The sequence below is a fragment of the Salmo salar genome, chromosome ssa12, assembly GCF_905237065.1.
Source record: "Salmo salar chromosome ssa12, Ssal_v3.1, whole genome shotgun sequence".
NCBI lineage: Eukaryota > Metazoa > Chordata > Actinopteri > Salmoniformes > Salmonidae > Salmo > Salmo salar.
The window spans coordinates 29,691,291-29,707,965 of NC_059453.1; the positions used below are offsets into that span (position 1 = coordinate 29,691,291).

Here is a 16,675-nt window from a genome sequence, read left to right on the forward strand (position 1 = left end):
TTGACATGCTTCGAAGTACGGTAATGGAATATTTTGAATTATTTTGTCACGAGACGCGCCGGCGCGTCACCCTTCGGATAGTGTCTTGAACGCAAGAACAAAACGCCGCTATTTGGATATAACTATGGATTATTTGGAACCAAAACAACATTGGGTGTAAAGTAGAAGTCCTGGGAGTGCATTCTGACGAAGAACAGCAAAGGTAATCCAATTTTTCTTATAGTAAATCTGAGTTTGGTGAGTGCCAAACTTGGTGGGTGTCAAAATAGCTAGCCTGTGATGGCCGGGCTATCTACTCAGAATATTGCAAAATGTGCTTTCACCGAAAAGCTATTTTAAAATCGGACACCGCGATTGCATAAAGGAGTTCTGTATCTATAATTCTTAAAATAATTGTTATGTTTTTTGTGAACGTTTATTGTGAGTAATTTAGTAAATTCACCGGAAGTTTTCGGTATGTTTGCTAGTTCTGAATGTCACATGCTAATGTAAAAAGCTGTTTTTTGATATAAATATGAACTTGATTGAACAAAACATGCATGTATTGTATAACATAATGTCCTAGGAGTGTCATCTGATGAAGATCATCAAAGGTTAGTGCTGCATTTAGCTGTGGTTTTGGTTTTTGTGACATTATATGCTAGCTTGAAAAATGGGTGTGTGATTATTTCTGGCTGGGTACTCTCCTGACATAATCTAATGTTTTGCTTTCGTTGTAAAGCCTTTTTGAAATCGGACAATGTGGTTAGATAAAGGAGCGTCTTGTCTTTAAAATGGTGTAAAATAGTCATATGTTTGAGAAATTGAAGTAATAGCATTTTTAAGGTATTTGAATATCGCGCCACTCGATTCCACTGGCTGTTGACTAGGTGGGACGATTTCGTCTCTCATACCCTAGAGAGGTTAAAATCGGACATAGCGATTGCATAAAGGAGTTCTGTATCTATAATTCTTAAAATAATTGTTATTTATTTTGTGAACGTTTATCATGAGTAATGTAGTAAATTCACCGGAAGTTTTCGGTGGGTATGCTAGTTCTGAACATCACATGCTAATGTAAAAAGCTGGTTTTTGAGATAAATATGAACTTGATTGAATAAAACATGCATGTATTGTATAACATAATGTCCTAGGAGTGTCATCTGATGAAGATCATCAAAGGTTAGTGCTGCATTTAGCTGTGGTTTGGGTTTATGTGACATATATGCTTGCTTGGAAAATGGCTGTGTGATTATTTGTGTCTATGTACTCTCCTAACATAATCTAATGTTTTGCTTTCGATTTTTGGAAATCGGACAACGTGGTTCGATTCAGGAGAAGTGTATCTATAAAATGGTGTAAAATAGTCCTATGTTTGAGAACTTTGAATTATGACATTTTGTGGTTTTAAATTTGGCGCTCTGATTTGTCACTGGCTGTTGAATAGTGTGGGATGATTTCGTCCCACCTCCCCTAGAGAGGTTAAAAATAAAAAAACAGATACCTTATTTACATAAATATTCAGACCCTTTGCTATGAGACTCAAAATTTAGTTCAGTTGCATCCTGTTTCCATTGATCATCCTTGAGATGTTTCTACAACTTGATTGTGGAGTCAACCTGTGGTAAATTCAATTGATTGGACATGATTTGGGAAGGCACACACCTGTCTATATAATGTCCCACAGTTGACAGTGCATGTCAGAGCAAAAACCAAGCCATGAGGTCGAAGGAATTGTCCGTAGATCTCTGAGACAGGATTGTGTCGGGGCACAGATCTGGGGAAGGGTACCAAAAATGTCTGCAGCATTGAAGGTCTCCAAGAACACAGTGGCCTCCATCATTCTTTAATGGAAGAAGTTTGGAACCACCAAGACTATTCCTAGAGCTGACCGTCCGGCAAAACTGAGCAATCGGGGGAGAAGGGTCTTAGTCAGGGGGGGACCAAGAACCCAATGGTTACTCTGACAGAGCTCCAGAGTTCCTCTGTGGAGATAGAAGAACCTTCCAGAAGGACAACCATCTCTGCAGCACTCCACCAGTCAGGCCTTTATGGTAGAGTGGCCAGACAGAAGCCACTCCTCAGTAAAAGGCACATAACAGGCCGCTTGGAGTTTGCCAAAGGGCAACTAAAGGACTCTCAGACCATGACAAACAAGATTCTCTGGTCTGATATAACCAAGATTGAACTCTTTGTCCTGAATGCGAAGCGTCACGTCTGGAGGAAACCTGGCACCATCCCTTAGGTGAAGCATGGTGGTGGCAGCATCATGCTGTGGGGATGTTTTTCAGCGGCACGGACTGGGAGAATAGTCAGGATCGAGGGAAAGATGAATGGAGCAAAGTACAGAGAGTTCCTTGATAAAAACTTGCTCCAGAGTGCTCAGGACCTCAGACTGGGGCGAAGGTTCACCTTTCATCAGGACAACGACCCTAAGCACACAGCCAAGACAACGCAGGAGTGGCTTCAGGACAAGTCTATGAATGTCCTTGAGTGGCCCAGCCAGAGCCTGGACTTGAACCCGATCGAACATCTCTGGAGAGACCTGAAAATAGCTGTGCAGCGATGCTCCCCATCCAATCTGACAGACCTTCAGAGGATCTGCAGAGAAGAATAGGAGAAACTCCCCAAATACAGATATGTCACGTTGGTATAAAAGATCGGGAGACAGGCGCAGGAATGCGTAATAGTTTTTTTTATTTCTCTACTCAAATTACAGCGTGCCATGTAAAGGCACGGGGACGAAGACCAAACAAACACATATACAAAACACAGGATTGAAACCCAAACAAAAGAGCGAGGAGTACCTCGAATAAATACATGGGACGAGACCCGAAAACATAAGCGCACAATGATACAACACGGGACGAGACCCGTAATCATCTATGCACAATACAAGTGGCACGAAAGCAAAAACGACAAGGCACAGATACTCACACGACCAACAGACATTGGAACAATAATCGACAGCCCAATGGGGAAACAAAGGGCACATTTATACAAATCAGTGAGGAATTGGAACCAGGTGTGCGTAATGACACAGTTCAGTGCCTAGAAGCTGGTGACGTAGACCTCTGAAACTGGTGCACGGAATGAGCAACCGTACCAGAGGGATCTGTGACAATGTGTCAAGCTTGTAGCGTCATACCCAAGAAGACTCGAGGCTGTAATCGTTGCCAAAGGTTCTTCAACAAAGTGCTGAGTAAAGAGTCTGAATACTTATGTAAATGTATTTTGTAAGTCGCCAATTTGTTGCCAATTTGTAAGTCGCTCTGGATAAGAGCGTCTGCTAAATGACTTAAATGTAAATGTAAATGTGATATTTCAGTTTTACATTTTTTATACATTTACAAACATTTCTAAAAACCTGTTTTTGCTTTGTCATTATGGGGTATTGTGTGTAGATTGATGAGGGTAAAAAACAATTTAATCCATTTTAGAAGAAGGCTGTAACTTAACAAAATGTGGAAAAAGTAATGTGGTCTGAATACTTTCCTAAGGCACTGTGTATACTGTATTCTACTGTATTTTAGTGAATGCCACTCCGACATTGCTCTTCCTTATATCTATATATCTCTATTCCATTCTTTTAGTTTTAGATTTGTGTGTATTGTTGTGATTTGTTAGATACTACTGCGCTGTTGGAGCTAGGAACACAACTACAACTATTCACCCAACCAGGACATGTACATGCTGACCAGTTCCTCATAGCAGGAAAATAATCCTGCAGCAACAAGAAATGTGAATTATTCTGTGCAATACATTTTTTTAGGGGTTGACACATTTTTTGTTTGGATATGTCAAGTCTGACATTTTAAAGTGGGAATTACTAACTTTAGATGCCTTTTTAAAACTTGAATACACTACAACTTGCATTTCCTGCTGCGACAACAGAGTGATCAATGAAGATAGTACACCTGTACATGTGTGTTATACAACAGTAAAATACACCTCTATAACAATTCTGAATCATCTCAATTTTAGTTCCTATTATTTTCAGCATCAGTTATGCAAGCTTATCTTTGGCATCCATGTATTCTAAGCTTGACCCACAGTCAAATTATATTAATGCAAATACGTAGTCAAACACGTCCATGATAATTACAGCATGTTGGCACACAAACCTTGGAAAAAACATTGATGAATAGTTTGGTCAATCCACCAAGTTAGTGGAAAAGAGACATTTCCATTCTAAAGCACCATCTGTTCAGAGTATGGCGAGATAACATGAATATGTTAACACACACATGGGATGAATATGGGCTACATTCATCCTGCTCAAACAGAAAGTTGTAGTCTCTACTTTCACACATCTTTCTCTCTCACTCTATCTCTCTCTCGCAAATGTCATGTAACATTAACAATATTGGAAAAGCCTTAAAGCACCTCTGATCAACAACTACCTCTTTCCCAGATCTAAGTTCCTTTTAAGTGGAGAGAGACAACACTGTTCCTACGACTCTAATGAATAAAATGGACTACTCCCTCTCTGATCCCATTAGGCGCTGAAGGTCAATAACATTTGAGTGCTGGACATGTCATTGATCTGCAGCCCAGGGCCAGTAGGCAATCATCTGGATGACCATGCAGTTCACACTACTATTGACTGAGGAAGAAGGAAGAGGATGGAAGATGGTTTAAGAAGCTGCTTCATCATGACTGAACAGTGAGCATGATGCAGGCCAACATCTCACCATAACAACAAGGTATATATGCTATACTATAACTAAGGCATAAGGACAAGTTTTCCACTGGCAATGTTTCCACTCTCTCTTCTCCTTCTATTTAGCCTAAGAAAATGAGACAGAAAGCCTGTGTCCGTCTATTCTTTCCCATGTGTCGTAATACCTCCTTTCAACTTCCACATGGGAAATCTGAAAGGATAATTTAGCTATTCCATGTATTCTAGCCTGGATCCTATAATTTCCCCCAGCATCTGAATCAATCTTTCCCGTTGTCCAGAGATATTCAGATAGACTGGATAATTATTCCCTGGATTAAAGTCTGGATGATCTTTTATGGATATTGGGTATGTTGGAGAGATGAGAGAGCGAGAGAGAGCGACAGAAGGAGAACGAGCGAGAGAGCAGCAGGTATGAGCAGCCACCCATTGGGACAGACATTGATTGGCGAAATTCAAAAGAGGAGGCTTTGATTTTGTGTGTGTCAGCAGAAACAGGAGTGGGGGAGAGAGAGAGACCGAGAGAGGGAGGGAAAGAAAGATAGACTGGGAGAGTGAGAGACAGTGAGAGAAAGAAGGAAAGAGAGAGAGAGGCATACAGTGGCTTTGCTGGTGTTTCTCTGACTGTGCTTGAGAAGATAAGAACCAAATCCAATCTCATACTGTTGACGCACTGCAGAGCGCTTTTCAGTGTCTTTATCTCTGTTTTACACTCTAACTCAGCAGCCGGCATTCGATTCAAGTGCTCTCTCCAACACAATGGAGTCTACCTGTGCAGTCACTAAACAATCTTGCTTTTTAAGTCTATTTTACTGTCCTTTACCAGTAGGCCTATGTGTTAACTATTTAGTCAGTATGTTTCCTTCTCTGAGTACAGCTGAGGTTATTTCCAGTGTTTCCTATGTGTGCGTTTTGGATCTTTTTGATTCAACCTCTTGCAGCAACGGAGAGACTCTCAGCCCACACATTCACAGATGGAGTAAAAATAACCTGCGAGTCAAAAGAGAACAGGAACTGATGACTCATAACCAGCAGCATTTTGTGAAGTAAGCACTAGAAGTCTCTAGAAGCACTTCATGTTTCGGCTACTGAGACACACACACAGACACAAACAGAAATGCTTGAGGCACGTGCTGACACATAAACTATAGACACACACACACAAACACACACACTTAGAAATGGACACACCCTCATACACACAACCTCATAACTGATGGCCGCTCCTGCATGCTTGTTCTAGGACATCTGTACAGTAATAGGTCCTCAAGTCTCTCTGTGGACTCAGCTCCTCCAAACCACCATTCATTACGTGCCATTGATCTGTCACGTTTTCAGGGTGTGTGTTTCAAACAAACACCCACTTGCTCTTCGACGATAGGAAGGACCCATTTCACACACCCACACCCACCCCAGAGTGTTTCCCGTCCTGTGTTTTCCAGAGTGTCCCTGTATCAACCCAATTGGCTGTATTGGGTTTCCCAGTAAAAATACTTCAACACAGTCTCCTGTGTACCTCTATGAGAGCCACTCCCCTTCCACTCTGTCCTTTGTCCTTTGTCAGCTACCTGTTCCCTGAAGAGCCAAGTGGGAATAAACGTGTGTTTGCGTCTCTGTGCCACTCTGGCTGGACGGCCCTGTGGTGATATTTCCCTCAGCTGTTTTTTCTTTCCTCCAAGCAGGACTGAGATTGGGCTGGGGGGGTTATGTTGAGTAGGGTATGTGTGTGTGTGTGTGTGTGTGTGTGTGTGTGTGTGTGTGTGTGTGTGTGTGTGTGTGTGTGTGCGTGTGTGCGTGTCAGATAGATAAAAGGTATCCTTGGTGAGGGGGAATGGGTGTTAAGACGCCCGCTGAGGAATCAGTCCGGTCATCCTGACTATTCGAAAGAGTATTTCAGGAACGCATACTCAGACAGATAAAGAGAGGGTGAGAGCCAATGTAGTCAGTGTAATATTCCCTAGTATCAGTATCAGTGCCCTAGGAGTCATATTGCAGTGTCATCAACATGCTGACTATCCATTTGTCTTCATGGTGTTAAACCTGTTGCCATTGAGCAAGAAGTGTTGAGCAACTGGGCCCTGGTCATGTTCAAATGAACCAGTTAGAGCCAGCTCTTCCGTATCAGAACAAAACCAACACCAACTACCAGAATAAAGCCCTGATATAGACACCAAAATGGAGACAGGCCATATCAGGGTTCAGAAAAGCCATGCTAAAAATGCCCTTGGAATGGAGAGTGGAAAGTGATAGAGAGGTGCCACCCTTCTGCCACCATGGGGCAATCTGTTCACAATGTTAACATCAGCAAACCGCTCACCCACACGTGGTCTATGGTTGGACTTACTGCCAAATTCTCTAAAAACGACGTTGCATGCGGCTTATGGTAGAGAACATTCAATTCTCTGGCAACAGCTCTGGTGGACATTCCTGCAGTCAGCATGCCAATTGCATGCTCCCTCAAAACTTGAGACATCTGTGGTATTGTGTTGTGTGACAAACATGGCCTTTTAATGACCTTTTATTGTCCCCAGCACAAGGTGCACCTGTGTAATAATCATGCTGTTTAATCAGCTTCTTGATATGACACACCTGTCAGGTGGATGAATTATCTTGGCAAAGGAGAAATGCTCACTAACAGGGAGGTAAACAAATTTGTTCACAACATTTGGGAGAAATAAGCTTTTTGTGCGTATGGAACATTTCTGGGATCATTTATTTCAGCTCATGAAACATGGGACCAACACTTTACATGTTGCGTTTATATTTTTGTTCAGTGTAGTTATTCCTGCCCAGGTCAAAATAAAGTATTAGACAGGCAGATTTGGTTTGGACCAAAACAATATATACTGCTCAAAAAAATAAAGGGAACACTTAAATATCACAACCTAGATCTGAATGAAATAAATAATCTTATTAAATACTTTTTTCTTTACATAGTTGAATGTGCTGACAACAAAATTACACAAAAATTATCAATGGAAATCCAATTTATTAACCCATGGAGGTCTGGATTTGGAGTCACTCAAAATTAAAGTGGAAAACCACACTACAGGCTGATCCAACTTTGGTGTAATGTCCTTAAAACAAGTCAAAATGAGGCTCAGTAGTGTGTGTGACTTCCACGTGCCTGTATGACCTCCCTACAACGCCTGGGCATGCTCCTGATGAGGTGGCGGATGGTCTCCCGAGGGATCTCCTCCCAGACCTGGACTAAAGCATCCGCCAACTCCTGGACAGTCTGTGGTGCAACGTGGCGTTGGTGGATGGAGCGAGACATGATGTCCCAGATGTGCTCAATTGGATTCAGGTCTGGGGAACGGGCGGGCCGGTCCATAGCATCAATGCCTTCCTCTTGCAGGAACTGCTGACACACTCCAGCCACATGAGGTCTAGCATTGCCTTGCATTAGGAGGAACCCAGGGCCAACCACACCAGCATATGGTCTCACAAGGGGTCTGAGGATCTCATCTCGGTACCTAATGGCAGTCAGGCTACCTCTGGCGAGCACATGGAGGGCTGTGCGGCCCCCAAAGAAATGCCACCCCACACCATGACTGACCCACCGCCAAACCGGTCATGCTGGAGGATGTTGCAGGCAGCAGAACGTTCTCCATGGTGTCTCCAGACTCTGTCACGTCTGTCACGTGCTCAGTGTGAACCTGCTTTCATCTGTGAAGAGCACAGGGCGCCAGTGGCGAATTTGCCAATCTTGGTGTTCTCTGGCAAATGCCAAACGTCCTGCACGGTGTTGGGCTGTAAGCACAACCCCCACCTGTGGACGTCGGGCCCTCATACCACCCTCATGGAGTCTGTTTCTGACCGTTTGAGCAGACACATGCACATTTGTGGCCTGCTGGAGGTCATTTTGCAGGGCTCTGGCAGTGCTTCTCCTGCTCCTCCTTGCACAAAGGCGGAGGTAGCGGTCCTGCTGCTGGGTTGTTGCCCTCCTACGGCCTCCTCCACGTCTCCTGATGTACTGGCCTGTCTCCTGGTAGCGCCTCCATGCTCTGGACACTACGCTGACAGACACACCAAACCTTCTTGCCACAGCTCGCATTGATGTGCCATCCTGGATGAGCTGCACTACCTGAGCCACTTGTGTGGGTTGTAGACTCCGTCTCATGCTACCACTAGAGTGAAAGCACCGCCAGCATTCAAAAGTGACCAAAACATCAGCCAGGAAGCATAGGAACTGAGAAGTGGTCTGTGGTCCCCACCTGCAGAACCACTCCTTTATTGGGGGTGTCTTGCTAATTGCCTATAATTTCCACCTGTTGTCTATTCCATTTGCACAAAAGCATGTGAAATTTATTGTCAATCAGTGTTGCTTCCTAAGTGGACAGTTTGATTTTACAGAAGTGTGATTGACTTGGAGTTACATTGTGTTGTTTAAGTGTTCCTTTTATTTTTTTGAGCAGTGTAGTTTAGGCTTATCAGCTTAGTTAGTTTGAGAATAAGAGGACACATCTCATTACTTAATGTCTTGTTACAGAACCATGAACCGTCTTATTCAAACAGATACAGCTAGCCATGCCACATGTCACTGTGAGAGAAACTAGTTACTGTATGATAAATAGACACCTTTCCTCTTTTCTGTGGAACTGAGACCACAATTACAACATGTCGGTAATTATATTGACAAAGTCACAGGTACTGATCAAGGAAACTCAAACATTGTGAAACCCTATCACCCATTCCGACAGTTTGAATGTAGACTTCCTTTTTTGACACATTGTTGTGTGGGATAAACTTCTCCTTTCTCACTGAATCATAAGCTAAGTTACACAGCCGGAACGGACAACATTGAGCTTCAGCCAAGCTCATACTGTACTGTACACTAAAAACCCATAATGTTTAAGTCTCTCTCTCTCTCTGTACAGCCGGTGGCTGGGTGCTGTCTCGGTTCACCCCTCCTCTGATTGTAATGGGATTAATTGAAATCCGGGGCTGCTGGTCAGAGAGAGGGGGAGAGAGAGAGGGAGAGATGAGGGGAAGAGTGAATGGTGATTAATTGTATTTCAGAGGGAGATAGACTGTAGGCTACAGCGTGGCAGCGGAAGAAAGAGCAAAATAAACGTCTGCAAAAGACAGAGTGACAGAAAGAGAGCAAGAGAGAGAAAGGGTCAAACGCAGACACACACACAAAACACACACACTCTCCGTCACTCACACACCCCACTGGAACAATGGACTTTGAGCTCTGGTGCTGAACTCTCCACCTCACCAACCCCCACAGATCCCCCCAACCACTAACCTCCGCCCCAGATCCTTCTCTCTATCCTTCTACCCCTCTATCCCCTTACCCCCGTCCTGTAGCAAAGAGGTGCTGTCTCTTACCCCGTCCTTTATTTGGGGGGAGCCATGGTGGTCCCCCTGGCCCAACACTCCACTGGCCAAGCCCTCATCCGTAGAAGTCATCCAACGCGCCCCTCAAACCAGGGGCTAAGTCCTCTGCCTTTCGTCTTACACACAGGTGAAGCCAGGTCAGTACAGAAAGTGCCGGGGGTTTAGATAGTCCAAATGGCAGTCCTTTGAATCAGTGTCGTCCAGAAAAAGAGGGAGAGAAAAGGAGGAGAGGAGAGAGTGCTCTTTCAGAGCCTCTAAAACTGTGCTGGCTGGATTAGCTCCTCTGTGAGAGCACGACTCACACACTGCAACCTTCTCACTCTCTCACACACATGCAGAGATGCAGCAACTCTCTCACACACACTCATTTGGTTGTTCGCTCTCCGGATGGCTCACATTCACACAGAGGGAGCTCAGTTCTGGCAACAGTTGTTGAGATTAGGCCACTCCCCCCTCCTCCCCTCTCCCTGGGCTGTTGCCGGGCAACTGGCTTCAGCTGGGCCGGCCCCTAGAGAGCGAGAGAGTCACATTGCTGCAAACTCTCTCTTGGCCGCCGCCCCCTCAAGCTGCATTTGCATATCAAGCCCCGCCTCTCTTCCATAGAACAGAGCGGCTGATGGAGTTCTACCCCCAAAAGTGGAGTGATGGAGTTCTTCTGTGTGGGATTGAGGATTTGAGAGAGTGGGGAGGAGGAGAGAGAGATGGGAAGGGGAGTGTCAGGTATCCTAATCAGGTGTATAAAAAGTTGTTTGCATATTTGAGCTTCTGTGTGGGTATATGAGAGAGAGAGAGAGAGAGAGAGAGAGAGAGATGGTGGGGGAGAGTGAATGGTGAGAAATTGTATTTCAGACCGAGGGAGATAGCTGGTAGGCTACAGAGTGTCACTGGAAAAAAGAGCAAAAGAAACTAACGTCTGAAAAAGACAGAGTGACAGAAAGAGTGTGAGAGAGAGAAAGGGTCAAACGCAGACACACACACAAAACACACACACTCTCCGTCACTCACACACCCCACTGGAACAATGGACTTTGAGATCTGGTGATGAACTCTCCACCGCACCAACCTCCCCAGATCCCCCAACCCTTAAGGAGGGGATGGCTGAGGCTTCTCTCCTCCTTCCTTCCCTTCCTGATATCCTGGGGCTCCCGAATGGCGCAGCGTTCTAAGACACGGCATCTCAGTGCTTGAGGTGTCACTACAGACACCCTGGTTTGATTACAGGCTGTATCACAACCGGCGGTGATTGGGAGTCCCATAGTGCAGCGCACAATTGGCCCAGCGTCGTCCGGATTTGGGCGGTTTAGGCTGTCATTGTAAAAAATAATTTGTTCTTAACTGACCTGCCTAGTTAAATAAAGGTAACAAAAATAAATTTAAAAAATAAATTAATATTCTAAAAAGCCTGGCCGAGGCAGTGTTTGAGTCAACAATAGTGGATCCCAAAAGTGCAGCACCATATCACAACACAGCTACAGCCTTAACACCTCCTTCTCTCATTATCACCTCCCCAATCTCCCCTCTACCTCTCCTCCCCAGCTCCCCTCCTCCTTGTACTTCTTCACCCTCCTTCACCCCCTCTCCCTCTCCCAGGGTCCAGCAGCTTAATGTTAAACCCACACAGTCTGAGCCTGCTGAGCCCAACTGTCTCACAACATAATAAGTTGACTTTGGCAGGGGCAGTAGAAGGATAGAGTCAGGCTCTGTCCCAGGCTCTGGTCAAAAGTGGTGCACTACATAGGGAATAGGGTGCCATTTAGGACGCAGTCTCAGACTACAAGACAACAGCTCAAACTGCTAGACAGGATGAGGGGTGGATGGTGAGGGGAATACTGTTGAGTCTGCGCAGTACATCACCTGCATGGTGAAATTCATTATTAAAACCAATTATTTATTCTAGATTAGATAGATATTATTTTACAATTAGTCACAGGTAGTTGCAGTGTAAGGTGAAATTCTTAAGCTCCGAGCTCCAACAGTGCAGGTGTGAATGAAACAATAAATAATAATAATATATAACTGTTTACAACTGTGACAATGATGAATATAAATATCCACTGGGGTGTGGGCAGTTGGGGGGGGGCAGGGACAGGTAGCTGACTATTCAGCAGCCTAATGGTCTGGGGGTAGAATCTATTGGCCAGTCTGTTAGTTTTAGCCATGATGCTCCTGTACTGCCTGCGTCTGAGTGATGGAAGCTATGAGAACAGGCCGTGGTTACGGTGGCTGGGGTCAATGATGATCTTCTTGGCCTTCCTGCGACACCTGGTGTTGTAGATGTCCTGGATGGCAGGCTGTGTGCACCCGATGGTGCGTTCGACTGAGCGTACCACCCTCTGCAGTGCCTTGCGGTCAGCATATGGAATCTGATTAATCAGCGTTATCATTTAGAGGTGCGGTACACTTCGTAGGACTCTTTTACCTATACAGCAGCCTCTCTGTTGCACCTGTGTAAACTACGCCATGTAAATCTCCCTGTTCTTCCTAGCTCCAAACGATAGCATCTCACTGTGGTAGCACTAGCACCTGTCTGTGGTAATGCTGTTGTCACTATGGTGTCTTGTGCACCTACCTGCCTGTTGTGCTGTTGTTATCACTGTTGTGTTAATGGAAGGGAAAGGGGGGTATCTAGTCAGTTGCACAACTGAATGCATTCATCCAAAATGTGTCTTCCCCTTTAACCCATCCCCTCTGTATCAGAAGGGGGGGGCAGCCTTAATCGACGTCCACGTCATTGGCGCTCGGGGAGCAGTTGCTGTCTCTGTTATGTCTCAGTGATGTCCTACTTTCTTCAAGAGGAGCTGTCTCCCATACAGGACAGTTGTAAACAAGGTACTCTCCTTTCAACCAACCTGATCACTCACAATACACCTTATCTCTCTGTACCGTGCCAACCTAGCTTCTTTGTGACAAACTTGCTACAAACAATGGTGACCGTGCCTGGCGTGCCAAGCCAAACCCTGCAGCATTTCAGGGTGGAGAACACTTCTCTTCCTCTCCCTCACCACTTCCTCTCTCTCACCTTCTTTCTCTCTCTTCATTTCTCAGCTTACTCCATCTCTCACTCTCCCTCTGCTTCTCAGCCTCTACCTCTTCCTTTCTTCCTGACATCCTCTCATTATATCTGCTTTGTTGCTCCCTTTGTCTTTATGACTCAGACTGTCTCCAGGGGAAACTGACATATGTATCAGATCCTCACCTCACAGACACTAGATCACCAAGTGCTTGACATGCATATATGGAGAGAGAGATTTATATAAAGAGGGTGGGAAGGAGGGATGAAGGGAAGGGGTGAGAGAAGGAGGGATAGAGAGGGTGATCCAGGCCAGGGGACCCAAATGAAAGCTAATTATGTGGCAAGGAATGCTCCCCTCCCGGCCTCTCTCTCTCTCTCTCTCTCTCTCTCTCTCTCTCTCTCTCTCTCTCTCTCAATCAAAGACTTTGGCTACACGTCAACCAACGGGCCCACAGCTATTTGTTAATATGCAATTTGTTAGAGGGCTGGCCTTCTCCTTTCACATTCTATTCAGGTCTACCTGGGTGAGACTGGAGTATTGTATTTCAGTTGGAGACATGTAGTAATACTTTGAGGGTAATGCATTCAGATCCAGCATTAATGTGATTTCTTGATGTTATTCACAGAGAGGAGAGTAGAGTGATTAAACGATTCTCCAGGGGTATGGAACTGTGTATCGGAGGAATAGTGAGATGAAATATGAATCAAGAGGGAAGAATGAAGCGAGAGGAGATTTGTTGAAAAATTATTGTACTGCATTAAGCTGTGACTCCAATCACACACGCACATCACACACATCGCACACACATACAGTACACACACGCTACCGCTTTTCAACCACACAAACTCACTTCTTCTCTCTGACACACACACATTCCTCCCAAAGAAAAATAAATAAGCCAAACAAATAGTGTATGTTGCAGAGTTCAGTTCAATCAGCTCCGTGGGGACTTGAGAGGCAGCCAGCATTCACTATGCAGCAACAAGACAGAGGAGGGAGGGAGAGAGAGAGGGGGAGACAGAGAGGAAAAGAGTGAGATTGTGTGTGTGTGTGTGTGTGTGTGTGTGTGTGTGTGTGTGTGTGTGTGTGTGTGTGTGTGTGTGTGTGTGTGTGTGTGTGTGTGTGTGTGTGTGTGTGTGTGTGTGTGTGCGTGCGTGCGTGTGTGTGTGTGTGTGTGTGTGTGAGAGAGAGAGGGGGGGTGAGAAAGGAATAGAGAGCGGCACCAATGAATGAGAGAGAATGAGTAAGGAGTAGGGTCTTAAGTGGAAGAAAAGACAGGGATAGAGTGAGGGGTAAAGACAGGGATACAGTGAGGGGTACCAGGGATACAGTGAGGAGTAAAGACAGGGATACAGTGAGGGGTAAAGACAAGGATACAGTGAGGAGTAAAGACAGGGATACAGTGAGGGGTAAAGACAGGGATACAGTGAGGAGTAAAGACAGGGATACAGTGAGGGGTAAAGACAGGGATACAGTGAGGGGTAAAGACAGGGATACAGTGAGGGGTAAAGACAGGGATACAGTGAGGGGTACCAGGGATACAGTGAGGGGTAAAGACAGGGATACAGTGAGGGGTAAAGACAGGGATACAGTGAGGAGTACCAGGGATACAGTGAGGAGTAAAGACAGGGACACAGTAGGGGTAAAGGCAGGGATACGGGAGGGGTAAAGGCAGGGATACGGGAGGGGTAAAGACAGGGATACAGTGAGGGGTAAAGACAGGGACACAGTGAGGGGTAAAGACAGGGATACAGTGAGGGGTAAAGACAGGGACACAGTGAGGGGTAAAGACAGGGATACAGTGAGGGGTAAAGGCAGGGATACAGTGAGGGGTAAAGGCAGGGATACGGGAGGGGTAAAGACAGGGATGCAGTGAGGGGTAAAGGCAGGGATACGGGAGGGGTAAAGACAGGGATACAGTGAGGGGTACCAGGGATACAGTGAGGGGTAAAGACAGGGACACAGTGAGGGGTAAAGACAGGGATACAGTGAGGGGTACCAGGGATACAGTGAGGGGTAAAGACAGGGACACAGTGAGGGGTACCAGAGATACAGTGAGGGGTAAAGACATGGATACAGTGAGGGGTAAAGACAGGGATACAGTGAGGGGTACCAGGGATACAGTGAGGGGTAAAGACAGGGACACAGTGAGGGGTAAAGACAGGGATACAGTGTGGGGTAAAGACAGGGATACAGTGAGGGGTAAAGACAGGGATGCAGTGAGGGGTAAAGACAGGGATACAGTGAGGGGTAAAGACAGGGATACAGTGAGGGGTACCAGGGATACAGTGAGGGGTAAAGACAGGGATGAAGTGAGGGGTAAAGACAGGGATACAGTGTGGGGTAAAGACAGGGATACAGGAGGGGTAAAGACAGGGATACAGTGAGGGGTGAAGACAGGGATACAGTGAGGGGGAAAGACAGGGATACAGTGAGGGGTATTCGGGGATACAGTGAGGGGGTAAAGACAGGGATACAGTGAGGAGTACCAGGGATACAGTGAGGGGTACCAGAGATACAGTGAGGGGTAAAGACAGGGATACAGTGAAGGGTAAAGACAGGGATACAGTGAGGGGTACCAGGGATACAGTGAGGGGTAAAGACAGGGATACAGGAGGGGTAAAGACAGGGATACAGTGAGGGGTAAAGGCAGGGATACAGTGGGGGTAAAGACAGGGATACGGGAGGGGTAAAGAGAGGGATACAGTAAGGGGTAAAGACAGGGATACAGGAGGGGTAAAGACAGGGATACAGTGAGGGGTAAATGCAGGGATACAGAAGGGGTAAAGACAGGGATAGAGTGAGGGGTACCAGGGATACAGTGAGGGGTAAAGACAGGGATACAGTAGAGGGGGAAGACAGGGATACAGTGAGGGGTAAAGACAGGGATACAGTGAGGGGTAAAGACAGGGATACAGTGAGGGGGTAAAGACAGGGATACAGTGAGGAGTACCAGGGATACAGTGAGGGGTAAAGACAGGGATACAGTAGAGGGGTAAAGACAGGGATACAGGAGGGGTAAAGACAGGGATACAGTGAGGGGTAAAGACAGGGATACAGTAGAGGGGGAAGACAGGGATACAGTGAGGGGTAAAGACAGGGATACAGTGAGGGGTAAAGACAGGGATACAGTGAGGGGTAAAGACAGGGATACAGTGAGGGGTACCAGGGATACAGTGAGGGGTACCAGGGATACAGTGAGGGGTAAAGACAGAGATACAGTGAGGGGAAAAGACAGGGATACAGTGAGGGGTAAAGAGAGGGATACAGTGTGGGGTAAAGGCAGGGATACAGTGAAGGGTGAAGACAGGGATACAGTGAGGGGTAAAGACAGGGATACAGTGAGGGGTAAAGACAGGGATACAGTAAGGGGTAAAGACAGGGATACAGGAGGGGTAAAGACAGGGATACAGTGAGGGGTAAAGGCAGGGATACAGGAGGGGTAAAGACAGGGATACAGTGAAGGGTGAAGACAGGCATACAGTGAGGGGTAAAGACAGGGATACATTGAGGGGTATTCAGGGATACAGTGAGGGGGTAAAGACAGGGATACAGTGAGGGGTAAAGTCAGGGATACAGGAGGGGTAAAGACAGGGATACATTGAGGGGTATTCAGGGATACAGTGAGGGGGTAAAGACAGGGATACAGTGAGGG

The 16,675-nt window shown here is 45.9% G+C and overlaps 1 protein-coding gene across 3 annotated transcripts in view; it reads right to left on the minus strand.

Annotated features, from left to right (window-relative positions):
- LOC106564646 (rab11 family-interacting protein 4A) overlaps positions 1 to 16,675 on the minus strand; it is a 51,651-nt gene that overhangs the window by 29,848 nt on the left and 5,128 nt on the right. The window contains exon 1 of one of the 3 annotated variants that reach the window (XM_014130819.2): positions 9,998 to 10,423. The exons of 1 other annotated variant lie outside the window; for it this stretch is intronic. In XM_014130819.2, the coding sequence (XP_013986294.1) occupies positions 9,998 to 10,078 (81 nt within the window). In that variant the 5' untranslated portion in view covers positions 10,079 to 10,423. Of the gene's footprint in view, positions 1 to 9,997; positions 10,424 to 16,675 lie in introns of those variants that run through there. One more of the 3 variants, XM_014130822.2, reaches the window with a different exon arrangement.